The 19,145-nt window shown below is 40.2% G+C and overlaps 1 protein-coding gene and 1 long non-coding RNA gene across 2 annotated transcripts in view; one reads left to right on the plus strand and one right to left on the minus strand.

Moving 5' to 3' along the window:
• Window positions 1–13,739, plus strand: part of LOC132206364 (uncharacterized) — a 32,701-nt gene extending 18,962 nt beyond the window's left edge. Inside the window, exons 2-3 of the long non-coding RNA XR_009443007.1 lie at window positions 9,978–10,498; window positions 13,457–13,739. This is a non-coding gene — a long non-coding RNA (uncharacterized LOC132206364). The remainder of the gene's footprint in view (window positions 1–9,977; window positions 10,499–13,456) is intronic.
• myoz1a (myozenin 1a) lies at window positions 1,684–18,026 on the minus strand. The gene is made up of 6 exons (XM_048563654.2): window positions 17,861–18,026; window positions 17,244–17,347; window positions 16,352–16,521; window positions 10,825–11,092; window positions 7,322–7,505; window positions 1,684–2,274 (listed from the first exon to the last, which is right to left on the minus strand). The coding sequence occupies exons 2-6, from the start codon at window positions 17,317–17,319 to the stop codon at window positions 2,043–2,045; spliced, it is 930 nt and encodes a 309-aa protein (XP_048419611.1). The 5' UTR covers window positions 17,320–17,347; window positions 17,861–18,026; the 3' UTR covers window positions 1,684–2,042.
• Window positions 18,027–19,145: the final 1,119 nt, after the last annotated feature.

Consider the following 19,145-nt stretch of genomic DNA (forward strand, 5'->3'; position numbering starts at 1 on the left):
AAAACAATTGTATTCAACCTGTGATCATGATTGCATGCTTATATAAATATGGCAATGTGCTGTTGTTTTATTGAGTCTTTAGTGCTTTAATGAGTGGTAGCGGATGTTTGTTCAGTTAATGTGTGAGGGGCTTTTCTAGTAAAACAGCACACATGGATAAGACAGTGCCACTAACCACTCTAATGTCTTTAAGGGAAGGAAACTGTTGTCCTTACCTGGTCTGGACTGGACTGCATGTGACTCCAGACCCTCAGCAATGTGGTTAACTCTTAACTGCTCTCTGGGTGATTAGAGGTGGGCGATAAATGCTGGCCTAGCCAGCAACACGCACACCCCATGATTGAGTAAATAAAAAACTGATACTAATCAGCGATTTCAGTTGACTGACACAGATTTCGTGTTTCGCAATATGACATTGCTGCACAATATTCATAAGACCATTTATTTCCAACTCGCTAAGGTCACCCAACTCCCCTGCCTCAGTTCCTTTGCGACTGAAAGCTTTGAGATTGACTATTCCAATGTTCTCCTGGCTGACTTTCCATTTTCTATCCTTAAGATTATCTTGAGGTTATCCAGATCCCTGCTGTTCAAATCATAATTGGCACTGAAGTCATTTACTCATCATTCATCACCGTTGATCTATGGTGGCTTCTAGTTCAGAAATACCTTGTTTTTAAAATCTTTATCCTTGTTTTCAAATCAGTTTTGGCCATATCTAACTCTGTAACCACTTGCAGCTCAACAACCCTCCAACATAAGAAGGGGAGATGATGGTGCTGCGGTAATGTCACTGGCCTCGTAATCGCGTTTAACGTTTTAGGGACCTGGGTTCAAATCCCACTAGTGGAATTTTAAGTTCAGTTGCTAAGTCTGGAATGCAAAGCTACTTTCAACGATGGTGACCATTGATTGTGATAAAACAAAATCTGGTTTCTTAATTTCGATAACAAAGTGTGGAGTTGGAGGAACACAGCAGGCCAGGTAGCATTAGCGGAACAGGTAAGCTGACATTTCAAGTCGGGACTCTTCTTCAGAAAGGCCTGGCCTGCTATGTTCCTTCAGTTCCACACTTTGGCATCTCTGACTCCAGCATCTGCAGTCCTTGCTATATCATCTGGTTTATTAATGTCCTTTAAGGATGGAAATCTGCTGTCCTTAACCTGGCCTGGCAATGTGGTTACCTCTTAACTAGCCTCTGAAATGGCCGAGCATGCCGTGCATTTTAAGGGCAAATTAAATGCTGGCCTGGTCAGCGACATTCAAACCCATGATAGAATAAGGAAAAATAAATAAATCTGTATTTCTTCAATTCTGGCTTCATTACCATCCCTAATTTTATTCCTTCTACCCAGGCATAGCCCTTGGGACCAGATTTCCTTCTCTGCCTCATTTTCTTCCTGTAAACTGCTCCTTAAAACCAAACTCATTGACCAAGCTTTTGCCTAATATCTCCTCATGTTGATTTTGGTGTCAAATTCTGATTGATAGCAATCCTACCGAGCACCCTCTGATGTTTTACTAGATTTAGGGTACTGTGTAAATTAATCTTGCTGCTTTTGGTATTAAACTGGGAGAGCTATTTTCTGGGTGTTGGACTAGATTTGGAGCATCAAATACAGATATGTGAAAAGCATTTACAGATTCATGCTGTGTTTCATATACAGAACTAAATATAGTCAATGCTTTTCTGTTATCTTTTATTTTGTTTAGAAAATAGTTGCATGATAACATTACTGTCTTAGAGGCATCAAAGGCAAAAAACATATCTCAGTCATATTTTGCTTTGTTTAATCTTACTTAAATAATGTGAACCACAACTGTCACAGGAACCTGAAACCTGTTATAGATCAGTATTTGAATAAAGTAACAAAATATGTTAATAATGGAGGAGGGAAGAGGTCTTGAGAAGCCACCAACTTTTAAAGACTATTTAATGATACACTGATGATTCTAGCCAAATGTCACTTCTAATGCAATCTGTTCAAAGTGCTCCTGAGCTAAGGCCAAACAAGTGACTTTAAGCCACTCGTTCGTGCCTTCTACAGGTCATCAGTTTCAGCGTTGAACTCGAGATCTATTCCAAGGTTAACCAAAGATTCTGTGCTCATTGGAGTCCAGCCCAGCGGGGTCCTGTTAAAGTTTGGCCGGCAGCTGATGTCTTGGTGAAATACGACCACAGGCTCGGGTTCTGGAGGAACTGTATCAAATTCAGGGAGCTGAAAAGTCATCAGTTTGGCTGCCTTTTCAAACCCTCCGTATGGCATGGCAGTTCTGAAAACAATTTTAAACACAAGTTCAGCTTTAAATTATAATATACAATTATAATTTAGAAGGCAGCACCAGTCTCTTTCACCCTTCTTGGAAGGATGCCTTCGGTTTCCCACTGTTGTACAAACCAAATACAAAACTCTGCCTTTGAATTTATTCAAAGACAATCAGTGAAGAAGTAGTGAGCAAAAATGCTGATAGGATTAGGTGAAGACAGGTAGGAGGACGCATGTGTGGAGCATTAACACGAGTACATAGCAGTTGGTGGAATGCTAGTGCTATACATTCCTGATTTTAAGTGACATACCATCCAACTGGTTTTGAAAAGGACTAGATTTTAAAATTTGTTAATGGAAATTAAATATTCAGAGCACCTAATGCCCACAATTTCTCAAGATGCTGTGAAGATTTTTATGTTTAATCTGAATTGTAGCTCATATTTATTTGAAAGTATGTCCTTCTCCAGGAAGGTTGCAATTTCTTTAATAAGGCAACTGGAAGAGTGTAGGCAGTGATTTCAGAGCTAAGCTGCTGTATCTAATGACACGGCCATATCAAGTCACAGAGCAACAGTCTAATTTAAGGAAACTAATCAGGTCACATACAGTTGCCAGAGACCGAGGGTTATGAATATTGCAATTCTCACTGCCTTTGGGATATTTGCAAGAAAAACTGATGTATTGTGACAGTTATTTTAAACATTTTTGGAAATTTTAATGTCCAGGCTGGTTACTTTGAGCCTTTAATTAAAAAAATGCCCTCCAGTTGAATGGGCAAGCAAGGTACTGTTCAGCTAGCCTAAAAAACACAACTATTACAGACTGGGTACTCCACACAGCTATTTGATAAGTGGTAAACAACAAAAGCTGTGACATAAACATTTTCTAATTGTCAGTAAACATTAGCAAGCTACACAAAATGAACTCCCTTGATGTTAGCAGCAATAGAAGTCACACAAACATACATTCTCAGGTTGCATTTCAAAAATAAAAGAGGCTGAAAATTTGTGCCAGGGTATTCACCTCCTGACTCCCCAAAGCCTGTCCACCATCCACAAGTTAGAAGTGTGATGGATTTCTGTCCACTTGCCTGGATGAATGTATCTCCAACAACAGTCAAGAAACATGACACTATCCAAGACAAAGTAGCTCATCCACCACCTTACACATTCACTCTCTCTACCACTGATACACGGTGGCATCAGTGTGTTCTGTCAACAAGGTGCACTACAACAACTCACCAAGTCTTTGACAGCAGTTCCAAAATGCACCATCTCTCCAATCTGGAAAGACATGGACAACAGATGCATGTAAGCACTGCCTTCTGCAAGATCTCTTCTAAGCCACTCACCATCCTGACTTGGAACTATATCACTGTGCCTTTACTGTCGCAAGGTCAAAATCCTGGAACCCCATTCCGAGCAGAACTCACCTCAAAGATTAAAGCAATTCAAGATGCCACCCCACCATTACCTAGTAAAGAATAAACAAAGGGAATGGAAGAGAGGGAAACTATCTACTTGTTTCACAATTTGATTCTCAGTTGAACTCTTCTTTTTGATCTTGCCCCATATATTTTCCTGTGAACATGCAGACTTCTCCTGAGGCACTAGTTTTTTGCCTTGTATTCTTCCCCAGTGACTGAAGTGTGGGATTTGGCTCTCGCCAAGTTTGCAGATAACACAAAATGAGGTGTGAAAACAAGTAAAGAGGATGACACATGGATCTGTAGAGGCAATATAAACAGGTTAAGTGAGTTGGTCATTACAAAAAGCTTTGATCATGTTGCAGAAAAAGTCAAGCAGATAAGTGCCTGAATTGTATTGCACCAGGCCTTGTTGCGAAGCCAGACAGTGAGCAAGTCAGTACACAGTTGGGTATTGGTTTAGCTCAGTTGATTGAATGTCGTTTTGTGACTCAGAATGAAGCCAACAGCATGCTTTCCATTCCTGCACTGGCTGAAGTTACCATGAACAACACTCCTTCTCAATCTCTCCCCTTGGCTGAGTCATGGTGACCCTCAGGTAAAACTACCACCAGTTGTCACTCTTTGATGAGAGAGCACTCCAATGGTCTGGTAAGAATGTGACAACTTTACCTTTTCACTTTTGTGTGCAATGGGTGGCTGTGTAAACATTATCCTCGTCAGGTACAGAATTAATAAAAACAACACAGCATGAACAGATATAATAAAAGAGCGAGATACCTACTTTAATCTGCAAAAAATACATTATCATCTGGACAAAATTTAGCAAGTTCTGCTAATGATAGATGGAAGATATTGATACTTCTATTAACAATCTCTACAGACTTGCATAGAATTGTTAAAAGCTTAAGGCAGCTTAAAAGAACTAATCAGGGACGTTATTGTTTAGGTGTCTTAGTTAAATATTGTCTGTCCACTTGAAGTCAAGAGATGAGTTAAAGGCAATTCAATGAGAAGACAGACAGAAGGCAGGAAGAAAAATTGATCAGTGGTTTGAAGTGATAGGGAGAACCATATCCCAAAAATGACTAACCAAGTGCAATATCTTACAATCAAAAGCAGACAAGAGTTGTGAATAAAACAGTGGTATGGGGGTCTCGGGGTTGGGGAGGAGGGTGTAGGGCGTAGGGTGCAGTGAATTGGTGTTTGGAAGGAGGACCCTCAGGTAACTGTGATCAATGTTGCAGAAAAAGTGCTGGTCTGAAAATTATCTCACCAAAGATCTCATGTATTATTTATGCAAGAAATGTCACTTCTATGCTATGAGTCACAGCAAGAAGGTTTTACAGAATAATCTAAAAGAGTAGACCTCAAAAGATAACAAGTTCCATGAAATAGAAAATTTGTATGATGTCGTGATGCATTTCCTGGACAAGATGTTGGAATCAAGCAGAAGATACTTGAGGGCTGATATCCACAGAAGGGGAAACAAGATTTGTTTTAAGATTCAAACTTTAAGTTGGACACAGGTGCAGCAGCTTTGGTTCTTTCTGATAGAAAATGGTTGTTGGTGAAAAGTTTAACTATATGGACCACGAGGTATAGAACTGAAAATCAGAGGGTAATTGAATCCAACACTTCAATACAGGAAGAGAAAAATAATTAAAACTTTCCGCGACTGAACCAAAATTATTCCTGCACCAAATGGCATTTGATTCGCCAAGTTAAGAATTTCAAGTCAAGAAGATCAACCTAAAAACATTGAAACTGAATTTCCACAGCAATGCAAGGATTGGAAAAACTGGAAACAGTATACAACATTGCTGCACTTGCCAAAATGAAGCCAATGTCTGTTTACATCCAGAAATTGACTCTTATGTTAAAGCAAGGGATTATTTCACCTGTAGCAAACTAATATGTTGGTGCTTGGAATGGACTCAGTGCCAAAGCCCAATGGATCTCAAGATCTGCCCAGATCTCTCACAGCTGAAAAATGCACTTGAATGCACAGTTCATTGCATGTTGTCTGTGAAGGCATGTATGAAGAGTCTTAATTTACTCACAACCTTTCACCAATTGGAACATTATGCTTTAGTATCCTATCAGCACTCGAATTCTTCCAGAGGATAATGGCAAGCATCCTAAAGGGCTGGATAGAGTTTTGTGTCCCATGTAGATATCGTGGTACACAGATTCACTCATGTAGAAGAATGCACTGGAGTGTGAAGTGTGCTACAACACCTACAAGAAGCAGGACTCGGTAACAACTGCGAATTCTTACAGAAACCTGTCAAATTCCTTAGGCATGTTGTGGATGTATTTGATGTGAGAGTTGATCAGCAGAAGACAAGACCAGTAAAGGAGATTTCAAAATATGACAGAACTGCAGGGATTCATGGGTATGGTCAATCATGTCAGCAAGTCTGTTATCTTAAATAAACCACAATGTCAGCTGTTACACAAGACAATCGAGGCATAGAGGCAACATTTGTGGGTGTTTTTGAGAAAATCAAAGAAATGTTGTTATCACCTGAATTTTTAGTTATACATTCAGAGAATGTGGGCTTCACTCACTAAGTAGGCATTTATTGTCAATCTGTATTGCCCTGGACAAGGTGATGTTGAGCTGCCTTCATGAAACTTTGCAATTCATTTGTTGGTACACTAATATGTAATACTAATTGTAGTAATGTGTAACAATGCTTTTTGGAGGGAGTTCCAGGATTTTGAGACAGTAAAGGAACAGCACTGTATTTCCAAGTCAGAATGGTGTGTTGCTTGGAGTGGAATTTGCAGTTGGTGATATTCCCTGGTATCTGCTGCCCTTAACCTTGTAGATGGCATTGGTCATGGGTTTGAAAGGCGCCATCTAAGAAAGTGTATCTCGTAGGTGGTCCATACTGCTGCCATTGTGGGCTGGTGGTGGAGGGAGAGAATGTTTGTGGACGTGGTGCCAATCAAGCGGGCTGCTTTGTCCTGCACCACGTCAAACTTCTCGAGCGTTTATGGAGCTGCACCCATCCACGCAAGGAGGGAGGATTGTACCTTGTAGATGGTGGACAGGCTTTGGGGAATCAGACATTGAATTACTTGTTGTAGGATTACACACACACACATCTTCTGTAAGATTTGGAAGTTGGATACTTGCTGGGTTTTTTTCCTTTATTCATTTACAGGACAAGGGTGTTGCTTTTAGGCAGCATTTAATGCCCATTCCTAATTGCCCAGAGGGCAGTTGGGAGTCAACCACATTGCTGTGGGTCTGGAGTCACATGTAACCAGACCAGGAAAGGATGGCAGTTTCCTTCCCTAAAGGACATGAGTGAACCAGACGGATTTTTCCGACAATCAGCAATGGATTCATGGATAGATTCTTAATTTCAGATATTTATTGAATTCAAATTCCACCATTTGCTGTGGCAGGATTCAAACCCAGAACAATATCTTGGTCTCCGGATTAACAGTCCATCGATAATACCACTAGGCCAGTACCTCCCCGGTACATGGAAAGGTAGATGGAAAGTACACACCACAATGAGACCAAGAAGATTCTAGAGAGAGGAGGAACATTATCCCTGCTGTTGAATTCTAACTCATTCTGTTAACTTGGCATCAGGAACCTCACCTGTTGAAAGATTTATAAGAACGCAACTTGGTTGTGCCAGATGGAGATTCCATGTGTAAACTCATGGTTGCCTTCAGGTCAGGGTCGTTGCCCATGGCCTGTTCCCAAGGTGACACATAGGTTTTCAATATTGTAATGTGCTTTTTCCCAGCTCCTTCAGATCCTTTTTCACCATTTGCTGCCCCTGTAACATAGCAAAACCAAAGGTGAGAGGCTCATCAGATATGAGTATTAATGTGAAAACATTTCTGCAGCGTTACTCATTTAACTCTGCTCACTGGAGAGCAGTGATAAAGAGTAACATTGTTGATGACATATATGAACTAGAACACTTACTGTACATTTTGGACCAGTGCCTCAGGGAAACCTTATTTTTCATATTATTGCCATTATTTATTTGAGTTTCCTGCCTCAAACAGAGCTTCATCTCTCTCTGGCCACATATTGTCCAATGTATCCTGTTGGGCCTCATTCAATTTAGTGTTCAGCAATTCTTTTCCATTAATGTGCTTCTCTTCTTATGAAAATAGTTTGATCTCATTACTCTTGAAGTTCAAAAACATTGTGGAATCATAATTTTCCATTTCTTCACTTTTAAGGCCATAAAAGGTAGGCACAGAAGTAATCCCAGCAACAGTCCATTGAGTCTGTAATGTCATTCAATGAGATCATAGCTGATCTGATAACCCTCCATTCCACTTTTATGCCTTTTCCCCAGAACCCTTGATTCCTCAACTGATTGAAAATCTATCTCAGCCCTGAAACTTGACAACCCCACTTCCACAGCCCTTTGTGATTAAAAAATTACATAAATTCTTACCTTCTGAGAGAAAATGCATCACCTCATATTTGTCTAGATTAAACTCCATCTCTTTTTTCAAAGGTGACCCTGAACTATCCCATAAGGAGAAACAACCTATCCACAGCTACCTTGTCAAGAAACATGTATGTTTCAGTAAGGTTGCTCTCATTCTTCTAAACTCCAATGAGTACAGGCTTTGCTCTTCATTGAAGATCCTGAAGTGCAAGTCCATTGGTTACCCCTGAAGTGTCGTTTTTCCAAGAGGGTTGATTTTCTCTCCCTGTTACTATGTGTCGAGGGTAGATTCCAATGCAAGATTTGCCGAGAAACATTTTCATGTCTTTGAAACAAGACCCTGAGCGAACTTCAATTCCCAATGGCACTTTTTCAAGTCAGCTTTGAATTGCCAGTATGTCCTTGTTGGCAATGCACATGTCACAAGTAAGTTTTTTTAAAAAAACAATCTACTTCATGTTTATTATCTGTTTGTTGAAAGCTTAAAATTACTTTCCCATTAATTATTTACAAATAACAAACAAGAAAATTTCTGTCAAAAATTGGTGCCATTCTGGAAAATTTGTTCTGTTTAACCACTACGTAACTGCAAACAAATATATTTCATTGACTCTGTGATATTCTGAGGTCTTGGAAAATGTAGAAATGCATTTTATTTATAATTCATTTGTTATGGCCCAAATTCATATGAGAAGGTTGTAAAATTAACATTGTCAAACCTGTATGCAGAGCCTAAATCAAGCATTAATGATAACTATTTTGGTATGTGATCTACAAAAGAATTCAGGTCACTGGCAACGTGGCTGGGGTCTTTGTATTTAATGTAATCCTGGTAGCTGTCTGCAATTAAAACAGATTTCTTTTCATTATTCTGTTTCACTGCTAATTTGGCTTGTTCAGTTTGAAACTTAAGATGCACAAATTGCAAGACACTAGGAAACTCAGAGAAACAGAGGGATCTTGGGATGCTTGTCCACAGATCCCTGAAGGTGGCAGGATTGGTTAATAGGGCAGCCAAGAAGACGTAAGGGACAGAGATTATGACAGCAAGGAGGTCATGTTTGAGCTGTACAGAATTTTGGTTCAGCCACGGGTAGAGTATTATGTGCAGTTCCGGTCACTGCTCTCTAGGAAGGATGTGATTGCATTGGAGGGTTTGCAAAAGAGATTCAATAAGATGGTAATAATAAAGTGTGAAGCTGGATGAACACAGCAGGCCAAGCAGCGTCTCAGGAGCACAAAAGTTGACGTTTCGGGCCTAGACCCTTCATCAGAGAGGATGTCGCTGGGTTAGAGCATTTCAGCAGTGAAAATAAACTGAATAATCTTGTATTGTTTTCTTTGGAGCAGAAATGGTTGAAGAGGAACCTGATAGAGGTGTACAAAATTATGAAGGACGTAGGCAGGATGAATAGAAAGCAGTTGTTCCACTTGGTTGAACAGTCAGTAACAAAGGGAGTATAAAGTGAAAAGGAGAGGTTTGGAGGGGATTTAGTAAAATGTTTTTCATCCAGAGGGTGATGGGTGTCTGGAATGCACTGGAATGGGTGTTTGGAAGGGTAGTTGAGGTACAAAACCTCACATCCTTTAAAAAGTACTTGGATGAGTACTAGAGGGTCCATAACATTCAAGGATATGGGCCAAGTTCTGGAAAGTGGGACTAGTGTAGACAGTAATATATTCTAATGGGCTGAAGTACTTCTTCAGTACTGTATGATTCTATAAAATTTAGATGGGCATTTTATGATTTTGGCAGCCTTCAGGACTTTATAAGTGATTCTCTGGTTTGAAAATAACACCAGGGCCATTCTTTCTAATCTTCTGCCTTTTTCTACCCAGACTAACCTCAAGCTTTGGAGCAAAGTGATTAGTGTATTGATCAGAGCATCTGAGATGGTGCTGCTGCCAACAACATTCACGATGTGGAGGGGCCAGTGTTGGACTGAGATGGACAAGGCCGCCATGTCATGGCACCCTCTGCAGGACATGTCAGATCTTTGACATGGACACTGTCATCACACATGGGAACACCACCCACCATGTGACGCAGTCAATATTATTTATCTCATACACTGCAGGCAAGGATACTCCGAGGCATGGTATATTGGCGAATCCTTGGAGATGCTATTTCAGTGGATGAATGGACACTGTGCAACAATTGCCAGACAGTGATGTTCCTTCCAAGTGGGGGAACACGTCAGCGGTCAAGGACATTCAGCTTCTGATCTTTGGATAAACATCTTCCAAAGTGGACTTTGGGATACAAAACAGCGCAGAGTTGCCAAGCAGAGGCTGATAGCCAAGTTCGGTCCCAACGAGAACGGCCTCAACCGTGATCTTGGATTCATGTCATACTACAGGTGACCTCACCACACTATACACTCTCACATAACATGTACATACACACACGCTCAGTCACACACATACACACACACACACGCGCACACACACACTCTCTCTTCCCCCCTCATAAGCACACACACTCTCTACACCCCTCACACATACACAAACTGCAGTTTTATTACCATTTACTTTCTCCTAGAAAAGGGGAGTTGTCCAAGAAAACAGCATTCAGAGATTGCATCAGCTTTCCCATGTGAGGTTTATTCACCTTGTTGACAAGGCAAAGCCAGCAAGTTTTAATAAACATGACTTCTATTCAAAAGCACCATATTCAGGTACTTACCCTGACCTCCATGGCCCTCAAGGCCTCCAGCCCCTCCGCTCCCTCCAGCTATTTGATCATGACTGCTCCCATGTTTCCCAGTAATACCAGAAACAGCAGCTAGATGCTGAGCTTTGGGATACGGTGCTGGTGCTTTGCCACTTGAATGTGTTCCATAGCGAGTGTACCCACTTCTGATTCCGAATCCTGTTTGTCCAGTCATCTGGCTACCCCCTGACCCAGTCTTCAGCACAACACCAGAATCAGGTAAGTACTTCTGAAAGTTGTCCTAAGAGATAAAGATTAGGAATAAAAAATATAAAAGTTTCGTGTTCACATTGCTCAAATGTAAGATATAATCCATTATTATTCTGATTGGTTGATTGAATTTGGGTTCGTCAATTGAGAATCTCGTATTTCCAGACCTTTCAGTTGAATACTTCTATATCAGCACCAGCTTCCCTCAAGACTTTCAGTCTGAGTTTTAGAAGATTTAGCCATTATCATACGCATTGAAGTTCTAATAGGTGTTAACATCCGTAGAAGTCAAGAAAAACAAAATCAGTTTGTGATGTGTAAATGGAGGTCATTTGGAAATAAAAGTATTGTGGTGTATAGGGGTAGACTGAGTGGGCTAGTTGAAGTGTGGAGAAAGAACAGTGATTGGAATTATGGGGATGGAAAGCTGCCTCCAAACAGGAAGAGGAACAGGATCTGTGGAATACTTTACGAAGCTCTGTCATGCTGTAATGTTGCACAACAATTGTGTTAGTATCTTCCTCCCATCATTTCAAATAAACTCATCATACAAAAAGTTAAAACAAAACAAAAAGCAGAATAATGTGGATCCTGAAATCCAAAATAAAACCAGAAAATGCCATTGGGTTGGGCAGCATCTATGGAGAGGGCAACAGAGTCAGTGTTTCAGTTCAATGACTTCCATCACAACTGAGACAAGTTGGAGATGTGATGGATTCTGAGTAAGAGCTGGTGGAACAAGGACAAAAGATAGGTCTGTGATAGCATGGTAGATAGCAGTAATTAAATGACATAACAATTCGTCTTCCGAGGCCAAAGAAAACAGCAAGAGAAGAATAGTGCAGTTGTGCTATTGCCTGAAAGGAAAAGTAAAAGAAAACAAAAAAAGGCAAAGAGAAAAGAAACAAATGGGAGAAAGGATTTATGATATGAAGTGGTTGAACTCTGTGCTCAGAGTGGAAACTTGTAAAATACTGAATTGAAGGTTGAGGTGTTATTCATGAAGCTCACGATCTCTCAATATCTACCTGATGAAGCCACTTCAAAAACTTAGATGTTTCAACTGAATAACCTCTAAATTTTACTAAATCATTCTACAAAACTCCAAAAAATATAGACTAGATTTACTCAGTCTCTCATCATTGGACAACCCTTCCATCACAGTGATGAAATGATGAATCTTCACAATACTGCCTCCAATAAGTGAAAACAAGCCAAGTTTATAAAAACTCTCTTTATAGTTAATACACTCCAAACTAGACAACATCCTGATAAACCATTTCTGTCCAAAACATTCACATCCTTCTGGTAGTGTGGCAGCCAGAACTGCACATAATATTCCAAATGCAGCCTAGCTAAAGTTCTATAGACTTGCAGCATGACTTGCTAATTTTTATATTCTATGCCCTGACTGATGAAGGAAAGCATGCTAAGTGCCTTTTTGACCACTTTATCCACCTGTATTGCCATTTACACAATAGATCGTGCTGCCCTTGTCAGTCATCTTTGTCACTTCCTCAAAAACCTCAATCAGATTTGTGAGACATGACCTTCCCTGCACAAAACCATGCTGCCTATTGCTAATAAGCCTATAAAGTGCCCTGGACATGTCCCTGATTTTCCACAATTTGTAGGAGGAGCATTCCACAGTGCCAATTTCTTCTGCCATTGTGAACCTTATCACCTAAACAAACCTTATGAACTGCAGACAATATTACAGGGACTGGTAATACAACTTATACAACTGATTAGTGGTATTATCGCTGGACTGTTAATCCAGAGACCCAGTTAACGTTCTGGGGACCCAGGTTCAAATCCCACTATGGCAGATGGTGGAATTTGAATTCAATAAATATATGAAATTAAGGGTCTAATGAAGACTATGAATCTATTGTCAATTGTTAGAAAAACCCATCTGGTTCACTAATGTCCTTTAGGGAAGGAAACTGCCGTCCTTACCTGGTCTGGCTGAAATGTGACTCCTGACCCACAGCAATGTGATTGACTCTTAACTGCCCCCTGGGCAATTAGAGATGGGCAATAAATGCTGCCTAGTAAGTGGTGCCCTCATTCCGTGAATGAATAAAAAAATCCCACTAATCACCAAACTCAGGTCCCTCACTCCTGCTATCTATTCCTCGTAGACTACAACTGTAACAACTAAGTATTTCTTTCCAGACACTACACACTCAGTCTGAAAACTTTGTTCCTAAGCAGCCAAGCCTATGTCATTTGTTGAGTTGTGACATTGTCTCTGGAGCTTAGATTCAGCTCCACGTTTGCTCTGACTGACTCCACTCCTCAGGTATTAATTCTGCTGTTGCTGTTCACTCCCAGGTTCTCTCTCCTTCGCTGTGTTGCTGTCACTGATCTAAAGTTTGTGTCCTCTTCACAGGTTGCATTCCCACCTCAATTTGCATCATCGGTAAACTTAAACGCCTTAATATAATAAACGCAAAATATTGCAGATGCTGGAATCTGAAAGAAGAACAGAAAGTGCTGGAGAAACTCAGCACATCTGGCGGCATGCTGGATGGAGGACTGAGAGGGAGGACTCAAATAGATGAGTTGGAATAATTTGAAAGGGTAGTTTGGTTATAACACTTTGATGCCTTCTTCTGCAAAAGAAAAGCTGTTTTTACAAAACTGGACAGAAATATGAATAAATTATTTAAAAGTTCTTCGATGTCACAAGTAAGGTACCAAAATGCTTAATTCTAATATATTGTGTAGACAGTTGATTTAATTGCAGACTTCAACACACTGTCTAATACATTACTGCGGAAACAAGCACTATGATAATGTCTATTATCACTACATTTCTCATCTCCACAGTCATCTTTGAGAAATCTACAATTTATTCCTTTAATTCCCATTGCATATCTATTTCTACTTTCAAAACTTCAACTGATCTTTTGAGCTTACAATCACACTTGCACAAAGTCGTCACTGTGAAGAAGTTTCTTAAGTCTACTTTTGATTGTTTTGGGCTTGATTGGGATGCTGAGGTTCCAGGCTACTTAATTTGATGTGAGACTATGATCAGAGAAGGGAATGGAATCAGTACCAACAGTATTCCAGCAGGGAGGCGATGGTCTAGTGGTACTTTCAATGGACCGTTAATCTAGAGGTCCAAATAATGTTCTGGGTACACAGGTTCAAATCCTGCCATGGCAAATGGTGGAATTTGAATTCAATCAAACATCTGGAATTAAGGGTCTAATGATGATCATGAATCCATTGTTGATTGTTGGTAAAACCCATCTGGTTCACTAATTCAGAAGGAAGCTGCCATCCTTACCTGATCTGGCCTACATGTGACTCCAAACCCACAGCAATGTGGTTGACTCTAAACTGCCCTCTGGGCAATTAGGAATGGGCAATAAATGCAGCCTGGTCAGCAATGCCCTCACCCCATGAATAAATAAAGTATAAAGCACTTGCCAAAAGTAATGGTTTTGGTCTCAGCTGGCATAATTGGATAAAACTGAGCCCATCAAAACTACGAGATAACAAAGTATGGAGTTGGATGAACACAGCAGGCCAAGCAGTATCTTAGGAGCACTAAGATACTGCTTGGCCTGCTGTATTCATCCAGCTCTACACTTTGTTATCTCCCATCAAGACTATGTTGGACAAGCAACCTGATAAATAATAGTACTGGATGTTCAAGAAAGCTGATAGAGAGGTAGAACTTTTGAAAGTGAGCCATGGCTCCTGAAATCATTATCAAGTTACAGCATTGGATGAAGCAGTATCATAAGGAAAGAATGAATATTGATGAGCTTCAAAGTTAACGATGCAGGATCAGAACAGAAACATTATTGTAGATGTTTTGGCAACAGTATACAATTAATAGGATTACCATATACTGCTAGTTCCACAGAAATTGACAGAAGTGGAGAGTAGAGGTTTTAGTTGAAATATCAAAGAAATAGAGATATCAAGGAGCAAAAAAACAGAAGTTTCTGAAAAAGTTCAGTAGGTATAGCAACACTTGTGAAGGAAAATGTTTTGGTCCAGTGACCTTTGCTCAGAGCTCCCCAGTTCTGAGGATCACTGGACCCAAAATGTTAACTCTGATTTTTCTTCATCAATAATGCTAGATTTGCTGAGCTTTTCCAAAAACTTCTGTTTTCGTTCCTGGTTCACAGCATCCACAGTTCTTTTGTTTTTTATTGAGATATCGAGGAAGTTGAGGGATAAAGTACTATAAAGTACTAGCCAATGTCATCCATGTCTTAGTTTGGTTGTCTCACTACTGTGAGAGTAATAGAATTTGAGAAATACAAACAGGGAATTGCACAAAAATCCCACAGATTTCAGACAGAAATGTATATTTAAAGACTTTGATAAGCAAATGGAAGTTGGAGCTTAGATAGTCGTTTTCAGGAAGACAGGAATTGCAAAAATATTTTGTGAGCTAAAAGGCGATAACATTTTGGAAATGGACTGAACCCATTACTAGAACATCTAGCATGGGGAACTGAGTAGTCAGCAGTTTATTGGGAATAGGATCAAGAGAACAGAAGATGAATCTCATGATGATGTGAGATAAAATGGGAATATTGGGGAAATGGAAAAGACTCTGGGGAGAAGAGAGGGAAACAGAGATTGTGACGAAGGCCCAGGAGTGAGAGAAATAATTCTGAAGCAAGATTCGGTTTGGTGAAGAGGGAGAAAAGGGAGAAAGCAGTAGAGGCGACTGAGTAGTTGGTATTTATCTTGGTGAAAATAAAGTCCAAGAAGTTCACATGCTTCTAGTTTGAGCTGAGATCTAAATGGCTAAGGTCAGGGGGTTTGTTGACAAGGAGAGAAACAGGAGTTTCTTTCCTCTCTCCCAGATAATCCAGTTGGAGCGATCAATTTTGGCAGAGGAACGTGTGGCTCAATATGACTTATGTGGTGAAGCCTGATCTGGAAATGAAGGGCTAAGTTGATTGTGTATGAGATACATTGGATTCTGTGCTCCTTGGACTTAAGGGAATAAAGGTGACAGGCAAGCCATGGACAGTGACTGGTATGAGAAATGGTAAATGTTTTCGGAGGAGGAGGTGAGGTGATGAGCTGCTATGCTCATGGTGCTGATGTAATTGGTGATGTGATGTAGCCATTGCAATGCAGTTCAGGATGAAAAGGAAACATTTGAATTTGTGGCTTCTGAAACTGAATTACTGAAGTAGCACACGTGTGTCAATTATATATAAATTGCTAGTAAATCTGTGGAAAGGAATTTGTATGTTGACCTGAAGTGACCAATATTGGATATGAAATGGGTTGTAATGCATACCATCGAATCTGTGTTAAAGACATCAGGATTTGATTCATAGATGAACCTTTCGACCCTGCGTTGCCTCTCTTTAAACATCAGGGATCCTTTATTCTTCAATAGTGACAGTTCCTCCAACATCACATCCCTTGGGATGCTGATTTTCTTCCCAAGGTTAATCTCGGTTCCGGCTTTGACAGAGAATGGTAAACACAACAAACATGAAAGATGTTAAGGCTTGGGACAGGAGAGTGGAACACACATTTGGCCTTGTGCCTTTTTGGGACTTTAGTCTGAAATATATCGATGGAGCTATAAAAGTGCTGCAAATGGCGAGACGCTGCTAACCTGTGGTCAATAAATCAATCACACACCATCTTCAGCTGTTACTACTGTCAGCAGCTTCTCCGAATTAAAGTGCACTCCTGTCATCTGAGAAGGCATACCTGGTTCTCCACAAATGTTGTAAAATTACAAGCTACTGAGAAAATGTGCAGAAATAAATCAATCAAACAGCATCTCTAACTTTTTTAATTAGCAGGTTAAAGAACTGAATAGCATGACAGAGTATTTTATAATTGGGTGTGTTGACTCATAGCCAAAAGGGTTGTCTTAAATAGAAAAGACAGGCTGAACAACACGGGTAAAATATGGGGCTTGTTGTCAAGTAGTTTGGGATTTTGAAAACCTTAAACCCAAGGAAATAGCACTCAGCAATTCTAATATTTTCCGAAGGAGTCCCCGTTTCTCACTTGAATTTGTTACAAAGTAGTTACAAATAAATATATACTGCAGACGAAATGACAATGTAATCTAGTAAGTGCTTTCAGTTATCTGGAAGGGGCCAGTGTTTTTTTTTAGGGAAAGCTACATTTGTCGCCTTGAGTGTGATGTTATAAATGCAGGACCTTACCATCCTTCAATGTTTTTGGAATTATTCTGGTTGTCCTTTTCTTCTTGGTTGGGGCAGGAGTTCCAGCTAGTGGCATCGTGGCTGGGGTCAGTCCTTTCTTCTTGCTGAACAATGAGTTAGGAAAAAAAAGCACACATCGATAGTGACATTGTACCAAAGAAATGGATCAGGACGTTCATTCATTAGTAATTCTGGAAAAGACAATCAAACGCTTGTCACTGGAAATAGTTAGGTTCAATGAGCTTAAATGCACAATATCTATTGCTTTAAGGTGGAGTTACAATGCAACAGTAAATGCCCTGTTAGCTCTTGATTCTGATCTCATATTGTACAGCATGCACAAACCTCACAAATATTTCAAACCAGCCTGTGAAAGAAGGTGGGAAAAATATTCATACATGCTTCATTCTTCTCATTTGCAATAGCGTGATCATTCCACAACTCTAATAATGTTCTGCTGGAACAAGCATCCCTGACAGTTTCCCTGATGCTTGAAAACTATATAAAACTGAATCAGAGCTTCAGAGAGCTTGATTCAGTGAGCTTAAATGATAAAAACAACCACAAACTTGTTTGATGTGTTACCACTGATAATGCAGCTGTTTACAATAACTTACCGTTAAATTTTCAACTGAGTCCTACTGGAATATCTGGTTGCTGGTTGCAGTTTCAGGTCAGAATTTTCTAAATCAAAATGAGCTAAGATGAAGTTTTGCGAAGAAAGGACGGAGCAGGACTTGTGTCTGCACAGCACCAAGTGCTGATGCAAAGTGCAGTGAATTTGATTCCAAATGCAATGTGCATCATTGAGATAAATATAGTATTGAAACAGGGAGCTCAGATAGCAGTGAGACAAGATAAAACCATGTGTGTAAGCAATCTTCAAACTTAAGGTTCTAACCAACTGCTCTGAGGGAAACGGAAACAAGCTGTGAAATTGAATAAAGACAAACTATCAATCGCAGGTAATCTCAACACACCAGTCACCTTCAGGGATTCTGAGATTTGTCAGATCTTCTACTTAATTTACAGGAGAAAATCTGGTGGTTTGTGTTTGTTGGCATGGGTCATTAAAGCCAGCAAGGTTTACAGGTTTGATCCCTATCCAGGTTTTATTTTGTTTGTTTCCAGCATGTGGGCCTCACTGGGTGGGCCAGCATCTATTACCCATCCTTTGAGCTACTTTCTTGAACCGCTGCAGTGCATGTGATGTAGGTAGACTCATGGTCCTATTAGAGTGGGAGTTCCAGGATTTTAACCTAGAAATGGTGATAGATTTCCAAGTTGGGATGGTGTGTGACTTGGAGGGGAAGTTGCAGGTAGTGATTTCCAGTATCTGCTCCCCTTGTCATCCCCTTGTAGTAGAGGTTGTGGATTTAGAAGATGCTGTTAGAGGAGCCGTGGTGAGCAACTGCAAAGCTTCTTGTAGATAGTATAGACTGCTGTTCTTGTACATAAGTGGTGAAGGGAGAAAACATTAGGGTGGTGCGTGTAGTGCCAGTCAAGCAGCTGCCTTATCCAACATGCTGTCGAGCTTCTTGTGTGTTGTTGGAGCTGGACTCATCCAGACAAATGAGGAGTATTCCATCACACTCCTGACTTGTGCTTTGTAGATGGTCCATAGCAGACTCAGGAGGTAATTCACTTGCTACCAATTTCCTAGCCTCTGACCTGGTCTTGTAGCCACAGCATTTCCACAACTAGTCCAGGTTTGTTTCTGGTCCATGGTAACCCTCATGATGTTGGTATGAGGGGATTCAGCAATAGAAATGCCATTGAACATGAAGAGTGGTGAGTATACTATTGTAATTAGCCTAAATGCCTTCAGTTGAGGGAAGTGTGAATTGAACATAGTTTTTATTGACTGGTGTTCAATGGATGGTTTGAATGGGGATTGAGGTG

Source organism: Stegostoma tigrinum, chromosome 37 (assembly GCF_030684315.1).
Source record: "Stegostoma tigrinum isolate sSteTig4 chromosome 37, sSteTig4.hap1, whole genome shotgun sequence".
NCBI classification, from domain to species: Eukaryota; Metazoa; Chordata; class Chondrichthyes; order Orectolobiformes; family Stegostomatidae; genus Stegostoma; species Stegostoma tigrinum.

What these genes read in the sequence shown, in the direction of transcription:
- myoz1a (XM_048563654.2), bottom strand. Translation starts at nt 17,319, where the DNA reads ATGCCACTAGCTGGAACTCCTGCCCCAACCAAGAAGAAAAGGACAACC. An exon ending in TCCAAAAACATTGAAGGATG is followed by an intron (nt 16,522 to 17,243) that starts GTAAGGTCCTGC and finishes TCTCTGTCAAAG; the next exon opens with CCGGAACCGAGATTAACCTT. An exon ending in TGAGGGCCATGGAGGTCAGG is followed by an intron (nt 7,506 to 10,824) that starts GTAAGTACCTGA and finishes GCTATGTTACAG; the next exon opens with GGGCAGCAAATGGTGAAAAA.